Source organism: Dipodomys spectabilis, unplaced genomic scaffold (assembly GCF_019054845.1).
Source record: "Dipodomys spectabilis isolate Male_0828 unplaced genomic scaffold, ASM1905484v1 ptg000092l, whole genome shotgun sequence".
Lineage (NCBI taxonomy): Eukaryota > Metazoa > Chordata > Mammalia > Rodentia > Heteromyidae > Dipodomys > Dipodomys spectabilis.
The window spans coordinates 1,666,071-1,690,456 of NW_024870769.1; the positions used below are offsets into that span (position 1 = coordinate 1,666,071).

At 35.3% G+C, this 24,386-nt stretch overlaps 1 protein-coding gene across 3 annotated transcripts in view; it reads right to left on the bottom strand.

The window, feature by feature from the left end:
- Positions 1–24,386, bottom strand: part of Fam126a (family with sequence similarity 126 member A) — a 99,720-nt gene that overhangs the window by 63,713 nt on the left and 11,621 nt on the right. For all 3 annotated transcript variants that reach the window (XM_042684912.1, XM_042684910.1, XM_042684911.1), the window contains exon 2: positions 5,480–5,558. In XM_042684912.1, the coding sequence (XP_042540846.1) occupies positions 5,480–5,530 (51 nt within the window). In that variant the 5' untranslated portion in view covers positions 5,531–5,558. The remainder of the gene's footprint in view (positions 1–5,479; positions 5,559–24,386) is intronic.

A 24,386-nucleotide genomic window follows, 5' to 3' on the forward strand; every position in this document is an offset into this window, starting at 1 on the left:
GGAGGGAAGGCAGGAAGGAAGGAAGGAAAGAAAAGAATACATAAATCATGTCTAATGTTACAGATTTATTTTTGTAGAATCATGAGTAATAAATCTTGTTAGCTATATTGATGCTGCTTATTATATGAAGATCCAATAATGCTTCTAACTTAAAAGCCACAGGAGATCACCTGATCAATAACTCTGAGTTCCATATTAACTGTAAAGCCTGATAAGGCTACTCTATCCTATGAATTGGGCAAAAAATAAACTTTCTCAGAACTGGAAAAAATGATATCCACATTACCAACAAACTAGTTCTCCAACTATCATTTTAAATACAGACAGTTAAAGCTTGCCAGCACCACCTATCTAGGCAGAAAACTATGACTAGAGAGGACAGAGACGATTGGAAAGACACAGCTTTGGGTGGAAAAAAAAAGCAGTAAACTAATTTTTTCATCATCATCATCATCATCATCATCATCATCATTGTCTCCTTCCAAAGCATACCTCTTGTATAAGGATATCTGTCTCATAAGTCATTTTTCTTTCTCACCCAGATTCCTTCCTGCCTTTAATCATCATCATATTTTAAGATATTCCTCAGTCACTATTTCTTATATAGCTTATAACCTATTATTTCATCAGTTAACATGGGTTTTGTGCATAAGTAAGCATAAAGAAATAAACTATGAAAAATTTTATAATAAGGATATTTGATACACTTTTACTTTGCTGTGAGCTCCTAGGGGTGCAGAGCTATCGTATCATATCTCCATCCACATCACCCAGCCAAAGCCTCACACTCAACCTTTGCTGAGGAAGCATATTACGAGAAAGAGAACAAGAAATAAAAACTGCCACTGTTTGCACTCCAGAAGATTTCTTAAAAATAAGTCATAATTTACTTTAGGTTATGTAAGAGAATAGATTTTTCTAATGTAAGAGAGTTCTGTTTGCCAGAATAGTAAGTAAATGGGAACCTTTCCCCATTCTCCAGAACAAAAAAGTATGTTCACTGCACTGTTTACATAGAGAAGAGATTAGAACATTCTTCAATATTTCAAAAGCAAGTAACAGAAGATCTCCAGGCAACATTCCATTTCCGTTATTTGATCAAGAGTAATGTAATACTGGGGAAATTTATATAAAAGGGAGTAGTAGTCAAGAACAGATTTCTAATCCCTTGAATATAAATGAATCTAAATTATATGCATAAAATATATAGTCTACATAACACATTAAACATCTAATATATAGAGAATGATGCATATATCTGGAAAATTTAAGAATAAGTGAATTCAAATAAAAATCTTTAAAAATTTACAAGTAAAATAGCCAAGGGCAAAAAGACAGCTCTTTTTGAAAAGTCAAGATCTAGAAACTATCCAGGACTGAGTCTACTATAGCTAAATGAGAGGAAGATTATCTTTAAAAATCAGTACAGTGACTTTTACATTTTAATCATAATTCTATCATTATTTCAACTTATGGATGTAGAATATATCACTTTTGTCTGTAGATGGGGAGGGGATATAGCTATTATGTTTACAAATGGTGCTTTGAAAATACTTAAGATCTAAAAGGGCCAAATAAAATTAAGTACTGTTCAAATTTCCACTAGTATATTAGTAGTATATTAATTCCAAGGTATTGGCCTTCTTAATTACCAGCTACAGTTTCTCAGGCTTTAGAGGCTGAAGTGGAAATAAAAAGTAATAATGGGAAATTGTGTTGAAATGTTCTTGGAAAAAATTGAAGATGGATGTTTCACACTGAAGTATCATTTGGGCAGATGGATTTTCAAAAATGTAAGGTGATATGGGTTGCACGAAAGAGAATTAATGAAGATGGACAGATGGACAGACCAATAAGTGAAACAGCCCTGTTCAACAATATCATACATAAGACTGGATTTTAAGTAACATATTGCAACACAGTGACTGTAAGAAAATGAAAAATTAGGCATCTAGACATCTGTTAGATAAATGTGTACACAGCATTAAAACATAAAACAATCTAAAAGTTAATATTGTACAACTGAGTCATTGAAAAAAATAGATATTACTAATAAAATCTTAAATATTAATCACTGTTGACAGATAAGGTAAACAGTAATTGGAAAAACTAACTAGTTAGAGAATGAATAGCTTTTCTAAGGGCAAATATTTTAAATTTTTTAAATTTGCACAAAGAAAATTATATTGTTTCTGTGTTTTTGAGAGATTGTTGAGTAATATTATGAGGTTCAGAGTTCAAACTGCAACCACAGAACAATGTAAAGATAAAATCAACTTCAATTTCAATTTTTTCTGAAGGTACTGAGGCCTGGAGAAGCCAAAAAACTAAAACAACCTAGTAGGAGAGTCAGGATTCAGAGGTAGCTGACTCTTACCTGCTTAACTGATCATGATGATCTTGTGTTTATTAGCACCATAGTTGTATTAAACCAAACAGACCTTTGTAAAAGTATGTACATATCTCAAAACTTCCTTTCTTAAACTTTGTAACTATGTATTATTTTAACATCATGATATTTTCAAAAGACAACATACTCTAATTTCCAAAGTACTTGAGCAGATTTGTTCTCAAGCTTTTTTCTACCTTATGTTACCTCTGGTATATTGCTGATTTAGCCTAGATAATCTTGCTCTCTTTATTAAGCACATAGCTGAATTTAACTCACATTAACACGAATCAGAATTAACATTCAAAATCATTTTCACAAAGGCCTACCAAACTAACCAAGAAATAGGAAGTACCTTGCTTGGAGCTAGTTATAATATAACTTGAAGATAATTTAAAACACTCATTTAAAATTCCCATTTTTTATATTAACAATGATTAAACAAGGCTTTCATATTAAGATTTTGTAAGTAGTTTAATTGATGTCTTTTCAATGATTTGTTGATTGAAAACTGAATGCAATTAAACCTGAGAGGTTAGGGAGAAACTAAATTTTTTTAGTTCCATGTAGCCTGTCATTTCACTTCCTCCTCCCAATGGTAAAGTGTCCTCCTTACCATTGCAATAATTTTATTTAGAATCTTAATAATATATTGCTACCCAAATTACAATAATATATGCCTTAATGAAAAAATAGCTAGATAATACTTTTATGCATTCAGACCTTGGTTTTCTTATGAGTTTTTTATTGTGAAAATATTGTACAGAGGGGTTACAGTTACATAAGCAAGGTAATGAGTACATTTCTTATCAAGCATTGTTGCCTCCTCCTTTGTTTTTCCCCTACCATCCCTTTCTTCCACCTCTACAACTACACTCCCACCCCCCTTGGTTATTTTTTTTTTAAGTGAAAGATGGTATTTATAAAACAAGACCTAGATGCTTAGAGCACTCATTGCTACTGAGATGCCAGTTTCTGTATCCTCTCTGTGAACAATGCTAGGAAATATATGCATCCATGCGTGTACCTACACATATGTGTACGGTACACAAATTTATAACCTATAGATTCATATTGACTCTTTCAATTCCAATCTAACACCTTAAGTTATTTCTGGACAATCATACCCATTCCATGTTTGTAATTCTTTTCTCAGATAGGAACATAATTCCATCATCCTCAGTATCTATGCTTTTTACCCAATTAACTTATTAACTAATATAACCAATCTACCAATACAACCTCTCTAGGTAGCTCCTGTACTTGCCGCTTTTGTAGCCTTTCTCCCCAACTACCCATCCTCTTTCTTCAGCTTAAATTGCTAGACTATTCTTTTTTTCTCCCCATTGCACTTGCTAGGTTCTCTATCCCAGGGCATGAGTGAGAAAGAATAAACAAACAGATGGATAAGGAAGAGAAGCAGTCATGATTTTCAGTTATTTGCCTTCGTAGGTAATCCCTACCTTGTGACTGCCCCTCTCCTCTGCCTTTAACATCTCTTCTTTCTATACCTTTCTATACTTCTCATCTTAAGGAATGATATATTTTCTTTTTGAAAATTTGACTTCACTACTAAATATAGGAGTTCCGTACAAAGAAATGATAATCATTAAATTTAACAATTCCATCAACCTGTCATACACACACAAAAATCATGAAACTGTGTAGCAAACCATACTAAATTCCTTTGAAGCAGGAAAAAAACTTTAACATAAGTAGGAGAGATGCACATACAAAATTTAATCATACAGTTAGTAATACATAGAAAGTACTATAGACACTGCACCTTTATAGTATTCACATTACTTCATGGTAACTTATAGAATACACAGAAAGATGCTCAATTCATGATTAATAAAAGCTGAGAAAGCTAAAATCTACCTAACCTAGAAAATATTGCCTCTACTAAGGACATACTCCAACTAAAAAATTTCATAACCACCTCTTTTATTTTTTTTTAGAGAAACTACTATATTCTTTTTCACTAAGAAGACTTGTTGTCTAAAATCATAGATTATCAAAATTTTGTTGTTTGAACATGTATCAGTAAGAATGAAAAACTCTACTTGTCTGCAGACTCTAAGTCATTCTGACATACACAAGAGGTTTTGGTTTCCATTATAACTACAAGGGCTTCAGATAAGGGGTTTCTGAACACAAATTCCAAATCCGTGTTACCTTTATATTTTCAGGACAATAGGATCCAGGGTCCTCTTTAAAGTTTTCCCCATTACATACAGCTCTGCTTTGTTTTGAGTACTATCCTTCCAAAAGCAGTACTAACTTTCTCTTTTGTCTGATGAGATATACCCATTACAACTGTGTATGAAGTCTCTCTTATTTTATCAAACCTGTAAATTTGATACTATGCTGGATGTTTGTCCCCAATATCTTAGGTTGATTGGACCAGACAAAATCAAAGTGACATTTGCTGCCCATTTCTTTTTTTTTTATTGTGAAAATACCATATAGAGGGGTTAGGAAGGGGAAACAAAGGAGCTTACTGCCCATTTCTTAACTTCTGTGGTCTATGATCATGAATTTCCCCTAATTACATGTCACCATAAGAACAGAAAAAAAATGAATTGGTTGGTTTAAGAAATACAATTTTAACTATCATAGAGAAGTAATGAGAAAAAAAGCATATAAATTTTACTTTTTCAGCATTGAATCAAAGGTTCTACATAAATAATATAACTATTGAGGTAGCCAATGAAAGACTCATGAGTAAAAAGTTGGGCAGATATCTTTCCATCATCTCCTCATTGTTAATCAGGGCCAGTTCCATTGCCCTTACTCCCACTCTGGGAAGGATATTTTGACAATAAATCATTGATCATCATTAGAGAGTGTCATCAACATTCATAATCATTCTTGGTGGTGGTGCCCAGAGAGAGAAAATAAACAAACTAATGAATGAACCCTTTGAACAATTTGGAAGAACAAGGAATTAATTTACTAGAAATGATTACTAAAATAGATCCCCATTCAGATATATTAGAACATTCTTCTTTCACGGTTAGTTTTTCAGTCATAAAATTTTAAAACAACTTTTTTAAGAATACAATTATTAAAGCAAGTCAATATTACCTTATACTCTGATAACCATTCCTCCACAATCCCTTTCTCTGAAGTGAACATCTTTCCACATCTGTTCCAAACCTTCAACCTGAAAATTACCATAGAAAAATGTTAAACATCTGAATATATTTTATTTATGATCAGATAACTATGTATAGAAGTACTCTTTGAAGTTATCTTTTATTTTGAAATTGACATACTTTCCAATATAAATTACTACATTCATTTTTAAAACCAGTGTGTACAAACAAGTCTTAAATAAAAGAATTTTAACATGCATGTGTGTGTGCCTGTGCTGGGACTTTAACTTGAGGCATAGGTGCTATCCTTGAGCTTTTATGCTTGATTAGCACTCTACCACTAGAGTCATAGCTTCACTTTCCATTTTTGGTGGTTAATCAGAGATACGAATCTCAAGCCCGGCACCGGTGGCTCACGCCTGTAATCCTAGCTCTTCAGGAGACTGAGATGTGAGGATCTCGGTTCAAAGCCAGCCCGGGGAAGGAAAGTCCTTGAGACTCTTATCTCCGATAAACCACTAGAAAACCGGAGGTAGTGCTGTAGTTCAAGTGGTAGAGTGCTCACCTTGAGCTGAAGAGCTGAGGGAGAGCACCTAGGCCCAGAGTTCAAGTCCCACGACCGACACACACACACACACACACACACACACACACACACACACACACGAGTCTCAGTCTTTTCTGCCTGGGCTGGCTTCAAACCTCAATTCTCCTCCAATCTCAGCCTCCTGAGTAGCTAGGATTACAGATGTGAGCCATTGGCACCCAGTCTTAAAAACAAGAATTTTAACAAAAGTATAAATACAGTATGAAGAAAGTAGCTCAAAAATTTTCATTCAACTCTCAGGAATGCCAGCTAAAACACACAATGAAAATTTCCCACACTTTTAATTAAATAATTTCAAAAAGATCATTCATAGTAAATTTTCATAAGACATTCAGACACAACGCAAATATAAAAAGAGATTCACTCAAAATTAGCCTAAGAGTATTGGCATTAAAATGACTGAAATTTATTTTCCAATTCTTTACTTTGACAGCTATCAAGGCTAGCCCTACTTGCCTTGCTAGATTAATATTAGTTTTTAAAAAGTAAAAGAGACAATACCTAGGATACTGATTTTATTCAACAATATTTATTCAGGGGGCTGGTCTTTCCTTAAATATAAACATGAAATAAAAGCAAGCTAAAGGAAATATACAGTATTTCTTTTTTTTATTATTGTGAAAATAGCATACAGAGGGGTTACAATTACATGGGCAAGGTAATGAGTACATTTCTTATCAAGCATTGTTGCCTCCTCCTTTGTTTCCCCTTCCCATCCCTTCCCATTTCCCTTCCAACCCCCCCATGCTCCCCCCTGTCCCCCACCAAAGTTGTAAAGTTTGTTTTTCAACATAACATCTTGTACATCTCATCGTTGCAATGGGTCCACCTGTATCCCTATTTAAATAATTTGTTTTTTCCCTTCCCCTTGACAAATTATACCAACATCAAATACAGTGAAAACAGGGGTTATACCGTGGGGGAGGGACATACAAAGCAACAAAGAAATCTCTTATAAATATGTTAGAAATGATCGCAAGAAAGAAGAAACATTTGAATCCTTATCTTGGGGTTCATTTCCCCTAACATCAACTTATCTGACCTTTTCTGCTTGTCTCAGACATATGCTAGTTTTTGCAAATAAGGGAAACCATGGGACCTATGTTTCTTTGGGCCTGGCTTACTTCATTTAATATAATTTTTTCTAAGTCTTTCCATTTCCTAACAAATGGGGCAATGTCATTCTTTCTGATGGAGGCATAGCATTCCATTGTGTATATAGATCACATTTTCTTGATCCATTCATCTACTGAGGGGCATCTGGGTTGGTTCCATATCTTAGCTATGGTAAATAATGCTGCAATAAACATAGTTGTGCTGATAGCTTTAGTATGGTCTTGTTTGAGATCATTTGGGTAAATGCCCAAAAGTGGGATTGCTGGGTCATAGGGGAGCTCTATGTGGAGTCTTTTGAGGAACCTCCATACTACTTTACAAAGTGGTTGAACAAGTTTAGACTCCCATCAACAACAGTAAGGTTCCTTTCTGTCCACAAACCCTCCAGCATCTGTTGTTATTATAGTTCTTGATTATAGCCATTCTAACTGGGATCAGGTGGTATCTCAATGCTGTTTTGATTTGCATTTCCTTTTTTTTACATTTTTTTAATTTTTTTTTTTTACTGTGAAAATACCATACAGAGGGGTTACAATTACATGGGCAAGATAATGAGTACATTTCTTAGCAAGCATTGTTGCCTCCTCTTTGTTTCCCCTTACCATCCCTTCCCAAACTCCCCACCTCCTCCCACCCAATCCTCCCCCTCCCACCAAAGTTGTAAAGTTCATTTTTTGACATAACAACTTGTACATCTCATTGTTGCAATGGGTCCACCTGTATCCCTAGTTAATGATTTGCATTTCCTTTATGGCTAGGGAGGTTGAGCATTTCATGTGTCTATTGGCCATCTTTCTTTCCTCTTCAGAGAAGTTTCTCTTTAAGTCTTTAGCCCACTTATTTATTGGGCAGTTGTTTCTTTGAGGATTTGTTGTTGTGGGATTTAATTTTTTAAGTTCCAGGTATATTTTAGATATGAGACCCTTGTCTGTTGTATGGCTAGTGAGCCATAGTAAACCCAATCTGTGGGCTTTCTATTGATCTTGCTAGCCATGTCCTTTGCCAGCAGAAGCTCTACAATTTCATGCAATCTCATTTGTCGAACCTTTCTTTGATTTGTTGTGTTTCTGGGTCTCTTTTAAGAAAATTTCATCTCAAGTAAAAACTTTATCATTGTCTCCTTTTCTAAATGAACCCATCCATATAAGTGTAAACCTAGAAACTTGTTTTATGGAGAAAAACTTTATCTATACTTCTTAGCTGCTGAGGTACAAATTCTACATTAAGTTTCTTAATTTCCATCAATATTTTACTATAGCAGAAACTGTGGCAGAACTGCCAAAAACCTTGATTCTATTGCTTACTTTTAGTATAATTTTGGGCAAGGTACTTACTTATCTTTTCATCAATGAAAAAGGGGTAATCATAAAAAAAACCTATTTCTTAGAATTACCGTGAGGGTTAAATTTTAAAATGCAGAGTAACAAAAGTTATTCATAATTGTATATACTAGTCACATATGTCATATATATGACAGTCTCATAAATGGATCATATAAAGAATACTTACAAATTATTAAGAAAAAGGCAGAAAACACAATAGAAAAAAACTTAATGAGGTGGAAACAACACATAAAAAGGTGCTCAACTTTGTTAAAAAAATATATTAAGACATACAGTAAATTTCACTGTGCAAACACACACATGAACACACAAATACACATATACTCCAAAGCATGGCTGGAATAAAAGACAGATAATACCAAGTGTTGAAAAGACAAAGAATGATCAGAGTAGTTGCACATAATAAATGTAAATTAGTACAGTATTTTGGAACTCTGACAGTTCATATCCTCTAAACTGTAATACATATATGTTCTATGTACCAACAATTTAATTCATAAAAATATCCACAATAAAAATGTGCATTGATGCACTCTGAAACATGTTCAGGAATGTCCATAGGAAAAGTACATACATTTGGTGGAAATTCATCAGGGCATATACCTATGACTTGTGCATTTTTCTGTGTGTACATTGTTCACTAGTAACCTAAGCCTCTTATCTTCTACCTGATAGAGGTCAAATGCATTATCCTCCTTGTATTCAGGAAGAGTTTTCCATGAATGCGGAAATGAATATTCACATCTTTAGAGTTTGCTTGTTTAGCAGCTTTGCAAGAGAGCAAAGGAATCAGAGAAGTTCCTCCCATCCAGAAACTGTCAGTCTTACCACCATCTGCCTAAATCCACTAGTAGTACAGTTATAATTTCCTTCATCCTATTGATGCTGGATACCACAAAAAGCTATAGACCTCCAGACCACACCCATCTCTCCCACACACATATTCCCATATCTCTTTGCACATCCTGGGATGAGGAAGTGTCTCCATGGAATTAACAACATAGTGAAACACTCAGCATCTTCACTAGATGTGATAGTTCATTTCTTTTTTTTTTTCTTTCCCTGCCTGAAGCCTTCTTAAAGAGATTGCCAGGCCAAGCACATTGGCTCAAACCTGTAATCCCAACTACTCAGGAGGCCATATGTAGGAGGATCACAGTCTAAATTTGGTCCTAGGCAATGAGGGAGGTCCTATCTAAAAATAACCTAAAGCAAAAAAGACTAGAGATTGTTATAACACTGGACTAGCAAGAGCAAGAGACTAAGCTCAAATACCAGAGTGCCAAGAATAATTGCCTTTCTTCTTTGTTTTTTCTTTCTCCTCCCTTTGTAATATCATTCCAGAATATTCTCCCTCTCCCTGCTTCAAACTAATATTGATCAGTCCATCCCCCTCCACACCTGCTCTGTTATTCTTCATCTCTATACATTAGCTTCTGTGACACTATTACTCTTTCATGCTATGCCTAATAAAGTCCTTGATGACTTTTTTCTTACCCTGATCTCTTAATTCCTGGAACTCTCTTCCATCAATATTGTCTTTCTTGCTGCCTCGTCTACTCAATCTTATGATCATAAAGAGTCAAGTTGTTTTCCAACATTTGGCCTATGCTGAATAATTAGAATACAACAAATAATGTAATGTTGAATTATAACCAAAAGTATAAATATATGAGGCTTTATGTTGTTAATAACTAAATAAATAAGAAATGAAACTTCTTTACAGAATACAAATAAAACATGAATAAATGTAGATACTCTCTTCGGAAGGCAACTTCTCCATTGAAGGTGGTTGGACAGTGATTCACTTCCAAATTAAAGAGTATGGACAAACTCCACTATAAAGCCATAGTAATCAAAACAGCTTGGTACTGGCACAAGAACAGACCTCAGGACCAATGCAATAGAATTGAAAACCCAAAAATGAACCTACAGACCTATAGTCATCTAATCTTCGATAAGGGAGCTAAAAAAATAGAATGAAAGAAAGACAGCCTCTTCAGTAAATGGTGCTGGCAAAATTGGTTAACTACTTGTAGAAAACTAAAGCTAGATCCTTATATATCACCCTGCACCAGAATCAACTCCAAATGGATCAAAGACATCGGAGTCAAGGCAGACACTCTGAAAACATTACAGGATGGAATAGAAGAACCCCTAGGTCTTCTTGGCACAGGCTGAAATTTTCTTAATAGAGACCCAGAAACACAACAAATCAAAGAAAGGTTGGACAAATGGGATTGCATGAAGCTTCATAGCTTCTGCATGGCAAAGGACATATCTAGCAAGATCAATAGAAAAGCCCACGGATTGGGAGAAGATCTTCACTAGCCATAAACAGACAAGGGTCTCATATCTAAAATATACCTAGAACTCAAAAAATTAAATCCCCCAACAACAAATCTCCAAAGGAACACCTGTCCAATAAATAAGTGGGCTAAAGACTTAAAGAGAAACTTCTCTGAAGAGGAAAGAAGGATGGCCAATAGACACATGAAGAAATGCTCAACCTCTCTACCATAAAAGAAACGCAAATCAAAACAGCATTGAGATACCTCACCCCAATTAGAATGGCTATAATCAAGAACTATAATAACAACAGATGCTGGAGGGGATATAGACAGAAGGGATCCTTACTGCATTGTTGGTGGGAGTGTAAACTTGTTCAACCACTTTGGAAAGCAGTATGGAGGTTCCTCAAAAGACTCCACATAGAGCTCCCCTATGACCCAGCAATCCCACTTTTGGACATTTACCCAAATGTTCACAAACAAGACCATACTAAAGCTACCAGCACAACTATGTTTATTGCAGCATTATTTACCATAGCTAAGATATGGAACCAACCCAGATGCCCCTCAGTAGATGAATGGATCAAGAAAATGTGGTATATATACACAATGGAATTCTATTCCTCCATCAGAAAGAATGACATTGTCCCATTTGTTAGGAAATGGAAAGACTTGGGAAAAAAAATTATATTAAGTCAAGTAAGCCAGGCCCAAAGAAACATAGGTCCCATGGTTTCCCTTATTTGTAATAACTAGTGTGTGGCTGAGTCAAGCAGAAAAGGTCAGTTAAGTTGTTAGGGAAATGAACCCTAAGATATGTATTCAAATTTTTTTTCTTTCATGCGATTGTTTCTAACACATTTATAAGATGATTTCTTTGTTGCTTTGTATGTCCCTCCCCCACAGTATAACCTCTGATTTCACTGTATTTGATGTTGTTATAGGGATACAGGTGGATCCACTGCAACCATGAGATGCACAGTCGTTATGTCAAAAATGAATTTTACAACTTTGGTGGGGGGGGAGGAGGATTGGGTGGGGGGATGGAGGGGGGGAGGATGGCATGGGTAGGGGAAACAAAGGAGGAGGCTACAATGCATGATAAGAAATGTACTCATTATCTTGCCGATGTAATTGTAACCCCTCTGTACAGTATTTTCACAATAAAAAATAAAAGAAACCGAAATTAAACAGTATGGGAAGTATAGCAAATGTATAGTGGCGTAAACTGGTAAACACTATTGTGATCAAAGATGCTAAAATCAGATATAAAATCATATGAATATCATATACAATAATGAGAGGGGTACTTCTATGATATTCTTTCCACCGATAAACCCAAAATCAAAACTGGCTGAGTGCTGATGACTCATCTCTATAATCCTAGCCACTCAGGCTGAGACCTGAGAATTCAGTTCAAAGCCAGCCCAGTCAAAAAAGTCCATGAGACTCTTACATTAATTCAATTAACCACCAAAAAGCTGAAAGTGGAGCTGTGACTCAAGTGGTAGAGTACTAATTTTGAGCAAAAAAAGCCCAGGGAGAGCACTCAGGTCCTGAATTCAAGCCTCAGGACTAACACAAAATAAAATTAAAAAAAAAACAAAAACCCTGATAGTCATGAAAAACAAGACCAAGAAACTCTCAAAGACGTTATTAGGATCTCATCAGGTGTTTCATTATTGTTCTTATTGAATCGTGGAATCCAGTATAGGGTACTTCATTGCATTTCATTGTTAGTACATTTATCCAGGCATGTACACCTGAAATGTACACCTGAAACTCATGAGGCTGAGATAAGAGGTTTCCTGGGATACTTACATAATGAGATCCTATTTGTCTTTTTTTTTTTTTTTAAGCAAGCATATTGGCTCATGCCTATAACCCCAGCTACTCTAGAAGAGAAATTAAGAAGACTGAGATCCAAAGCCAGCCCATCCAAAGCTTTCCAGAATCCAGCTTAAAAAAAAAATATCTGGACATGGTGTCAGGTACCTGTCAAGACAGCTAAATGGGAGATATAGTAGAAGTATCATAATCCAGACCACAGCAAGAAAAAGCAATAACCTCTCTGAAGAGTAACTAAAGGAAAAATGGCTGGAGATGTGGTTCAAGTGTTAGTGTTTGTCTACCAAGTGCAAAACTATAAATTTAAACAGCAGTATCAAAGAAAAATAAGAGGAGGAGGAGGAGAAACATAATAAATACAGTAGCAGGATGCCTGTGAACGCATCTTAAGAAATCTACAGTTTCTTCCTTCATATAGCAGTATTTCCTTCCTTTTCAAGTCCAGCTGTCATTCTTTTTTTTTTTTTTTGGTCAGTTGTGGGCCTGAACTCTGGGCTTGGGTGCTATCCCTCAGCTCTTCAGCTCAAGGCTAGCGCTCTATCAGTTGAGCCACAGCACCCACTTCGGGCTTTTTCTGCTTATATGGTGCTGAGGAATCGAACCCAGGGCTTCATGCATGCAAGGCAAGCACTCTACCACTGAGCCACCTTCCCAGCCCCCCAGCTGTCATTCTTTATGAGGCAAGATCACCACGGAAGGTTGCACGGAACAGCCATGGAGGACCCTGCTGAAGTCAGCTGAGAGCAGCACCAAGTACCAACTTAGACATCCCAGCCAACTCAAGCCTCTAGATGACTACAGCTTCAACTACCAAGAAACTGCAGATCTACCAGGCTAAATTCACTGCACATTATATTTATGAGAGAAAATGGTTGCTACTAGAACCCACTAAGTTTGAGGATGATTTGATAAGCAGCAAGAGATAACCAAACATTTAGAATATGCCATCTTTGCACCAGGCAATGAAGGGTATTAAGTAAATCAACAACCTAGTCCTGCCATCAAGGAATCAGATTATTTTTCTGTGACAACTCATTGTTAACAGGACATTTTAAACAATCACTGAATTCTCAAGTTAAGGGGATCACATTCTACTGATGTATACTTCCTTATTTTGTTTAGTCACGATGGTAACAATAACAGGCATTGTGAAATGGTTGGCTAAAATTCAAAATTTGGAGAAGTCCATAGCCACAGAACAAAACAAAACTCGCTGACCAATAGCCATCTATCATAAAGTGCTATAATTTTAATCAACAGAGCAAATATACCAACTGTCATTATTTTATATAAATGTTTTAAATTTATTAGGTATAAACACTCTTATTGCATATAATCCTGATGCCAGCTCCACAGAACTTAATTTAAATTTTATTTAAATTCTTAGTTAAAAAACAATGTTTGTCTTGATTTTTCTGTTTGCTGTATTAAATCTTTAATTTTTATGTAATTATCATTAAAATTTGTTCAAAATAAACACATAGAACTTAGGTTTGATAGAATAACAATCTATAATTGGGAATTTCAGTAAAAAGTAAGTTAGTAAGAAAAACCATAAAATTTCAAAGTTTTTTAATACTGTCTTAGATTTTTTTCAGCTGTCTGAGATGGTTTAAGTTAAACTAAGGAAAATTATTGAATAAGTTAATTTTAAAGTCTCTGTTCATCCAACATCTTTCTATAAAAATAAATTATTCAAGCCAGGCACCAGTGGCTCACGCCTGTAATCCTAGCTACTCAGGAGGCTGAGAGCTGAGAATCACAGTTCAAAGCCAGCCTGTGCAGGAAAGTCTATGAAACTCTTATCTCCAATAAACCACCAGAAAACCGGAGGTGGTGCTGTAGCTCAAGTGGTAGAGCGCTAGCCTTGAGCTGAAGAGCTGAGGGACAGCGCCCAGGCCCAGAGTTCAAGCCCCACGACCGACAAAATAAATAAATAAATAAATTGAAAGCAAGGTGAATAAAATGTGAAATACAAAATAAAACATTATAAACATTTTCACTATGTAGCACTTCAATATTATAGTAAGAAATTCATGTACAAGACCTTAAAATCCGTATTATCAATACCCAGACTGCCTCAAAGCACAGGATGAATATACATGCTACTTTCATAATGTTTATATTTTTTAAACATATAATTTTTATTAATTTAATGTCAAAATCCAGAACACTCACAGCTGGCACTCTACCACTTGAGTCACACCTCCAGTCCAAGAAACGTAAAAACTGATCATTTTCCTTAGTAATCAAATATGACAGAGTTCATATAGGGTTTAGAATGAGCAAAATCCTCAAAATCTTTTTCATAAAAACAGCTTCAAAATTAGGTTACTCTTGTACACAATCAGGCTTTTACCTTCTAAGTTACAATGTAGCCTTGTTAAATTGGCTCACATGTAACAGATATATAAACATTTATCCAGTGAATGAAAAAAAAAAGAACATACTTAGAAATCCTTGCTCATTTGGGCCCTGAATTCCAGTATTTTTTCCATTTATTTATTTATTTATTTATTGTGCCAGTACTGGGGCTTGAACTCAAGGCCTGGGTGCTGTCTCTTCACATTTTTGCTCAAGGTTGGTACTCCATTTGAATCACTCCTCTGCTTCTGTTTTTTTGCTGATTAATTGGAGATAAGAGTCTCATGGACATTCCTGCTCAGGCTGGCTTTGAACTATGATCCTCAGATCTCAGTCTCCTGAGTAGCTATGATTACAGGCATGAGCCACAGATGCCCGGCTCCATTTTTAACTTTTAATATGTATTTATTTCATTAATTAGTAACATAAAAGCATGAAATAAAAGTTATCCTGGAACCAAGGAATGTTATATTAGAGGAAAAAGCAGGGAATTAGAGTTAAAGACATTCTATAAAGTCATCCATGTGCAAGTAATAGTACAATAACAGAAAAATGATTTTTCCCAAAGTGGATACAGTCTAACTATAGGAGCTTCAAACAAATTATATATACATGATAAAAATTCATATCTTAACATACTCATATGAGAAAGGAATGGAAGTCAATGAATTAGAAATCTATGAATTAGATAGGAGAAATATCAAAGAGAAAAGCAATTAAATGTGTCTATAAATTATCAAAAAGAACCTAGTATCCAGGAAGATAATACAGAAAACAAAATTATTTCAATGAAATAAAAATCACTGAAAGCCAGGTTTTCTAAGCTGTAATGAAGAGATTAATGAAAGCAATGGTATAGGTAAACCAAATAAAATTTACAATTACAATTATAAGGTAAGAAAAATCTAGTACAGCTTATTGTAAATGAAGACAATAGTGTTAATGGTGAAATTTCACATTTAACATTCTCACCAACAAACTAAGATGTAAGTTACTTGTAACATGATGATTGACTATTCCAACATGCAAACTATTATATAGCAATCACCATTACTTAAAGAACACATTCTTATAAGAATGGCTTAGGTGGTTCTTTGAGTGGATTCATACATAATTTATATTCAACTTTAACTAGAGAAAATGACTTTGAACTTAAAGTACTTTTCAGTTTCTTTGAAACTTTCTAACACCTACTTTAAGCATTGCTTGATGTAGAACTCATATTTACAAGCTGTTAAAAAACCTATGATACAAAGTCATAGTGCAAGATAGTGGCTTTTTTATGCATTAGAACATTTGTAACCATTCAAGACTATAAATGCAAGTTTTCTTCAAAAATATAGCTCTCTCCAGTTGGGAGTATAGCTCAGTGGTAGAGTACTTGCCTACAATCCACAAGATCCTGGGTTCCAAACACCTAGGTCCTAGCATTTTAGAACAAAACAAAAGATTAAAATTAAAGCTGTCTGATCAAGAAACTTCCCTTTTCTTGCCAGAAGATTTCTTCCACATATGATTAAGTGACTGCCTTTCAATTTGTTAATCATATAATCTATAAAATACTTAGGAAAACTAAGGAATAAATGTTTGCCTTTCATTTTTGAAAGTCTTGTAATATTATTTTTAAATCAAAACCCCCAGAAGATATTAACAACTTCATAATACATACATAATTTTATAGTATATTTTGAAGTCATTTTGTCAAATAAAAACTATATAACTATTATAAAGTTCAAAATTGTGTTAGAGATTACAGCCAAAGTTCAGCTTAGGTATAATTAACATAAATTCCATATACCACATAATAAATAAATGTTCAATAAAGGAATAAATTTCACCCTTCACATTGCTTGTTAAATTTACCATCTGCTCTCCATCTCCACAGCAACACTGTGAGCCTGGACCTTTATTGCCTCTGCTTAGGCTGCAACAGGCAGCCTTCCTGCTGCTCCTCTCCTCCCTTTTCATTGCACCATGTACATTACTGACCTACTATTCTCCCTGAAAGACAACTCTTCTGTGAACATAGCACATCAGATCTGTCAGATCTGCCACATCAAACTCCCCCTATTATATGTCCATCTATCTAATTTACCTAATGTGATAAGAGTATCATAGTCTCTAAAATACCAGGCCACTTCAATCTCCTGCTACTTCTCTCTGCTATGTCTTCCTTTTATTCCTGAACTTATTAAAACCTACTTAACGCTGGGCAGTGGTGGCTCACACCTGTAACTGTAGCTACTCAAGAGGCTGAGATCTGAGGATCATGTTTCAAAGCTAGCTTGAGACTCTTATTTCTTTTTTTTATTATTTTTTAATTTTTATTTTTATTTTTTGTGAACATACTGTACAGAGGGGTTACAATTACATGGGCAAGATAATGCGTACATTTCTTATCAAGCATTGCAGCCTCCTCCTTTGTTTACCCTTCACATCCCTTCCCAGCCTCCCCCCAAGACTCTTATTTCTAATTAACCAGCAAAATGCCCAAAATGGAGCTGTGGCTCAAGTGGTAGAGTACCAATCATGAGCAAAATAGCTCAGGGACAAAGCACGGGTCCTGAATGCAAGCATCAGGAGCTCCTCTTCCCCTTCCACACACATGGAAAGATCAACCAATTAATATAGATAAGCTTGGCTTAAGTTTAAACAGTCCATGGATTTAAGTTATGTGTTTCACTAAATATAAGAATGTCACAAATGATGCAAAATGGAATATTGGGTAGAAATCTCAAGAACAATGATTAACTAAAGATTTATGTTTATGTCATCTTATTAAAAATATTTTCACAAGCTGGGCACTGGTGGTTCATGCCTGTAATCCTAGCTACTCAGGAGGCTGAGATCTGAAGATTGCAGTTCAAAGCCAGCCAGGGCAAGGAAAGTCCCTGAGACTCATCTCCAATAAAACCAGAAGTGGCGGTGTGGCTCAAGTGGTAGAGTACTAGCCTTGAGCCGAAGAGCTGAGGGACAGCGTCCAGGCACAGACTTCAAGCCCCATGACTGACAATGTGTGTGTGTGTGTGTGTGTGTGTGTGTGTGTGTGTTTGTGTGTGTTCACAGTATATGGTAAATGATTCAAATATTGCCTCTGCAAATTGAAGTTCATTTAGTTCATTTCTGGCAACTAAGACACAAAAATTATAAAGTTTATGTTAACAGATTTTATGAAATTTCTGTGAAACTAAGTCAGGCATAGTGATGCACACCTGTAATTCCTGCTCTTCAAGGGCAAATCTAGGTTATATAGCAATACATTGCCCAAAAAAAAAGAAAGAAAGAAAAGAACTAAATGCACAGCAACTCACAACTATAATCCCAGCTACTTGGGTGGCAGAGATAAAAGGTTCAAGGCCAAATAACTAAAATGAAATAACGAAAGTAAAAAGGGCTAGAGGCCTGGCTCAAGTTATAGCCACTCTAAATTCAAGCTCTACTACTACCAAAAAGATTTTTTGAACTATAAAAATTACCTCAACAGCAATTATTATGAAAATGCATGGTTTAAGGATTGATTAAGGATTAAGGATTGATTAAGAAATGATTTTACTTATTCACAAGATCAGGACCTTGACAGGTTAGTTATTTGATCCCTGTCAAGCTCATACAATTTATCTAGAGTACTGACTGGCAGAACCAAAGTAGGATCAAAGAAAGAGAACAGTACTAGGTTAAAACAACATAGACTGGGAGGTCATATAAATGGATAATGCATTTAATATTTTATATATGCAAAATCAATATTACCATATATTCAAATCGCAGCAATAATAACTCAACAAGCCCTTGAGTCCTTGCTGACTACAATGCAAAAAGTGTTTTTTATTACTTTGTACTATTGACAAAGGAACAGTTAAATATGGTCTATGTCCTTAAGGAGCATGTAAGAGACATACACAAGGAGAAAGTAAATCAAGGTAGTACTAGACATTTTCTAGATTACTAATCTCATGATAAAATTGTGAGACATAAAATCAATAGAGTTTCAAACAAGGGTTTGAAACTTCTACTGAAAAGAGAAAATAAACACACAAAACTATGAACACTTTGGCAGAACATCTACCTTCCATCTTCACTAATTCTTTTCCTTATTAGAAGTTTTTCTTTGCATTGCTACACTTAAGTCCTTTGCACATAATTAAAATATACAACCTTCTCATGCTCTTATCCCAATTATTTTTCTATACTAACAGTAGTTCTCAAAACTTTACCATTAAAAATCTCTAATATGAAGCCAGGCATGGTGACACACCTCTGTAATCCGGCATTTGGAAGGTTGAGGCAAGAGGAGCTCAAGTTTGAGGCCATCTTAGGCTACGTGGTAATACGCTGTCCACAAACAAAAAAAAAAAAAGGGAAGAAAGAAAAGAAATCTAACTATAATTTTAAAAATTAGTTAACTATCACATCACAAGAAGAATTTTCAATATATATACATATATATTATTTATTTATTTTTTTGTCAGTCGTGGGGCTTGAACTCTGGGCCTGAGGGCTGTCCCTCAGCTCTTCAGCTCAAGGTGAGCACTCTACCACTTGAGCTACAGCATCACTTCCAGTTTTCTGAGTGTTTATTGGAGATAAGAGTTTCATGGACTTTCCTGCCTGAGCTGGCTTTGAACCGTGATCCTCAGATCTCAGCCTTCTGAGTAGCTAGGATTACAGGCATGAGCCACCGGCTCCCTGCTTCAAAATATATTTTTAACATTGGTATGTACCACCATGCCCAGCTAACTGATATAATTGATTGAGCATATATGCATATATGCTGAGGGCAGATAGGTTGAAAACTATAGGGTTACAAGAAGAACGTGATAGAGTACTAGGAAGAAAGTCCCCTATTCACAGGTAGACATCTGATTTTAAAGAAGATAGTTTCTGTATTTTCCACACTAGTACTATAATGCTGGGAGTAAAGCTCATTGGAGTATGTGCTTACCATGCACAAGACCTAGCATCAATCAATCACACACACAGTGGCTACAACCCAGCAACAAACATTCTCCAAAAGTGTACAGATGCAACTTAAGTTTAAATCCCCAAATTAGATCAAAATCCATGCTTCCTCATAATTTTGTGTTCTACTTTACTGGATAATAAACACAATTTTGCCCTCTCCTGAGGTTTTTAATCCATTCTGTAATCTGGTTTCCCATACTTTCAAAACTTGTAAAATTCCATCTAAATAAAAGAACAGATGTCTTAACTTTTGTGTATGTTCAAAATCTTCATATCCAGTAAAGTATCTCAAAACACTGTAAGAATTGATTAAACACAGAACTATTGATATGTGACTCTATTTTAAAACAACAAAAAGGGGCTGGGAAGGTGGCTCAGTGGTAGAGCACTTGCCTTGCATGCCTGAGGCCCTGGGTTTGATTCCTCAGCACCACATAAGCAGAAAAAAAAAGCCAGAAGTGGTGCTATGGCTCAATTGGTAGCACACTAGCCTTTAGCTGAAGAGCTGAGGGACAGCGCCCAGGCCCAGAGTTCATGCCCCACGACCAGACTCCCCCCTTCAAAAAAAATAAATAAAACAACAAAAAGTAATCACTGGTAAAAATTGTGCATATATTTAGCTTATGGCTAAAGCATATATTGAAAAAAAGTTCTGAAAACACCTACGGCAGCTCAGTATGACTGTGCCTACCAAAGGGTATGGAAACAATCAAAGAAATGATTATGAACCAACAGTGTTATGTGCTACCACTGTTGATCATAACACCGGTAGAATAATGTATCTAATATCATGTACATGCATCTAGCTCAAATTAACATCATATTAAAATTATCCTATTCTGCTTTCTTCCATTTTTTTACTTTCAAAAAGCCAACCAACTCTGTTGGCAGAGCATCTTGAACACAAATGCCCAAAAACACTTTCTCCTTGCCAAACTGAACAAATTGAGTTGAACTAAAGAATTAGCCAGCTGCTTGTCACTGACTGTATTGAAAGAAAATAGGAGAGGAGGCAGTTACTACTCTCTCTACTAAGATATGCAAATATTCATCTCTTTATATATTCCTTAGAATATATAAAAGGTTTTTCAATTTTGGCACTAAGTTTGGCAATCTGTCACCTAGGAATAGGCAAATTAAGAGCATTGGAGATTTTGCTGGGTCCCAATACACAAGTCATCTATATTACTTAGCTAAGGCTGTTGAAACAGACTGGGTGGATTACACACAGAAATTTATGCTCTCAAAGTTCTCTAGGCAAGAAGTGTGAGATCAAAATATCTGCTGATTTGATTCTTTTAAGAGCTATGAATGAGAGATCTGTTTCCAACCTTCCTCCTTGCCTTGTAGATAGCTACCCTCTTCTTATGACTTCACACTGCCTTTTTCTCAACCATAGTATTATTTACATTTTATATCCTTCCAGTGACTCTAGTCATCTCTGATCAGGGCTCACCCTGACCTGATTTTGTCTTAAGTATTCTGGAAAGACCCTACTGCTAAATATAGAAACATTCTGAGGTGCTAAGGGTGGAGGAGGGGACATAAGTCAGCCCCTCACAGCATCAAAACAATACAGCAGTAAATATGGCTCTTTTCTTCTTTTCTTTTCTTTTTTTTTGTTCAGTCCTGGGACTTGAATTCAAGGCTTCAAGGTCTCAATTGGCTTTTTCGCTTACAGCTGGCACTCTACTGCTTGAGCCATACCTACACTTTTGACTGTTTGCTGGTTAACTGGAGATGAGAGTCTCAGATTTGTCTGCTGGGGCTGTCTCAGAACCATGATTCTCATATCTCAGCCTTCTGAGTAGTTAGGATCATCAGCATCCAGCCTGGCTCTTGAACTGCTTAAGTATCATCCACTTATTAATAACCTATTATATGTCTATGTTATAGTTGGATGGACAAAAAAGAATATGACATAGTAGCTGACCTAAGGAATTCACTGTCTATTAAAGGAGACAAACCTAAAACCAACAGAACTGATGTCACTAAATCCCTTTTGAAATGAATCAAGACAAATCAGGGTATAAACAACAAAATAATTAAAATAAATGCTATATGGAAAATGAGGAAGAACATAAATGAAAACATGGTTCATTTAGCTATTCATTCCTCTTTCCTCTCACTTTCCCAAACATAATAGCATACAAAAATGTACTTTCCAAAGCACAGCTCTACTTCAATTTCTTAAAGCTTTTTGCATTCTCGGTGGCAGTTTTCCTGGCTGCAATTTTGGGGACAAAGAAAAAGAGAAATGTCAAGAGAGCCAAATTCCAATTAACTTGTGGGTTGATGTTTTAGCATGAGTCACTGCCCTTTAATAAGCTGGAATGAACTTCCACCAATAAAGAAGTCTGCCAATAGAGATCACAGAAAATGGTGGGCAAAGCAAAAAATGCAACCAAAAAATGCAAGTAAACACTATTAATGGCAGCAATGCCACAATTAGGGCACAGCAATAACAGTATCAAATATGGACCAATTGATCTCAATAGTATACACAGCACTTACCTAGTCTGTGTCACACACACACACACACACACACACACACACACACAGATCTTGACTGTACAAACTTCTATTGGATTCTTCTCAATCAAAAACTTGATAGATCTCATTAATATAGTTAATTTTCTACATTTGAAAAAAGATATAGAAGACATAAATAATATAATCATGTTGACTTATTTTGACTAGGATAATAGTCAATTTGTCTTAGCATAGGCTAAATTAGAAAATTAAAGTTTTCAATAATATTAAATCTTACACTAGTATAACAAAACATGTATACTAGACATTGCTTTATATTTAATTATGAAACTAAAATTGGCACAGCAAAAAATTCTATTTTAGTTCCACCTATACTTGAAAGTCCTATAAAAATTGTTAATCCTTACAGTATTATATAAGTATTTCTTTTTCAATTGTGCACTGTTACTGAGAAAAGGTTTATTACCCCAAAAAATCTGTTTGAATCCCTTCACTAATAATTCCTGATGGATGGAATTCAAATTTAATAATCCATATTGTATTATAATAAACTCTTTTGAGATTTATGATGTGGTGACATCAAGAATATCTGTTCCAGTAATTATCTGTGATCTATTCACAATGATTCTACAAAAAGGCTGGCTCTTTAAAGGGAACTACTATGTATTTGTAGTCCTCATATAGATCATAATTTTACTCTTATTTTCTTTAAATATATTTTATTGTTATTGTAGAGGTGATATACAGAGGTACTCTTATTTATATGCTCTTTTTGTCTTGTCCTTTTCTTCTCAACCTAACATTATCACTGGTAAAAAGAATATCTCATCTTCAAGTAATGGCAATTGTTAAAAATTATATAAGCGTGATATAAGAATTTATTAAAAGAAGTGTGTGTGCGCACGTACGCACATGCACACGCCTGTCCTAGAGGTTTTTCTGGGTAGTTTATATGGAGATAAGAGTGACAGACTTTACTGCCAAGGCTGGCTTCTAACCACAATCCTCAAATCTCAGCCTCCTGAGTAGCTTACAGGCATGAGTCACCAGGATCTGGCTGAAAGGACTCCTTTTATAAAAGTTTAAGTAGAAGGAGGCACCAATGGCTCATAGCTATAAACCTAGCTATTCACAAGACTGAGATCTGATGACTTGTTTGAAGCCAGCCCAGGCTGACAAATCGAAGAGACTCATCTCTAATTAACCAGCAAAAAGATGTAAGTAGAGGAGTGGCTCAAGCAGTAGAGTACCACTCTTGAGTAAAAACAGTTAAGAGAAAATGTGAGACCCAGAGTTTAAGCCCTAGTAAAGTTGTATATGCTAGCACATACACACACACACACACACACACACACACACACACACACACACACACACACACACACACACGCAGTTTAAATAGAAAATACAGTTTATACAAAACATTTACACCAAGCTTAACTCAGATTTCTAAATCTCTTCCCTTCTTTTTTTGATAGCCACTAGATTATATTTATCTTAGTTTTTGTTATCTTTAAATAGTTGTAGAAAGAAGTTTCAATTCAACATGTCAATTCGTGAGTACAATGTATCTTTAAAGAAGAATCTGATCTGATAACTCCACTTTTACCTCCCCCATAGTGGTTAAACACAGTTCAATAAATAGAGCATGGCATAAGAAAACAAATGTTAACTTTGGAAACCAAAAAAACTCAAGACACTTTCCAGCATGTTATTTAATCTTTCTAAGTTTCAGCTTCCTCAATCATAAAAAGTGAATGATAACATCCATCATATAGGAATTTTTTAAGGATTAAACTTAAATGAGGAATGATGGGTAAACTCTCAATGTACATATGTTAAAATAGAATTGAAGAGTAGGCCTGGACGTGT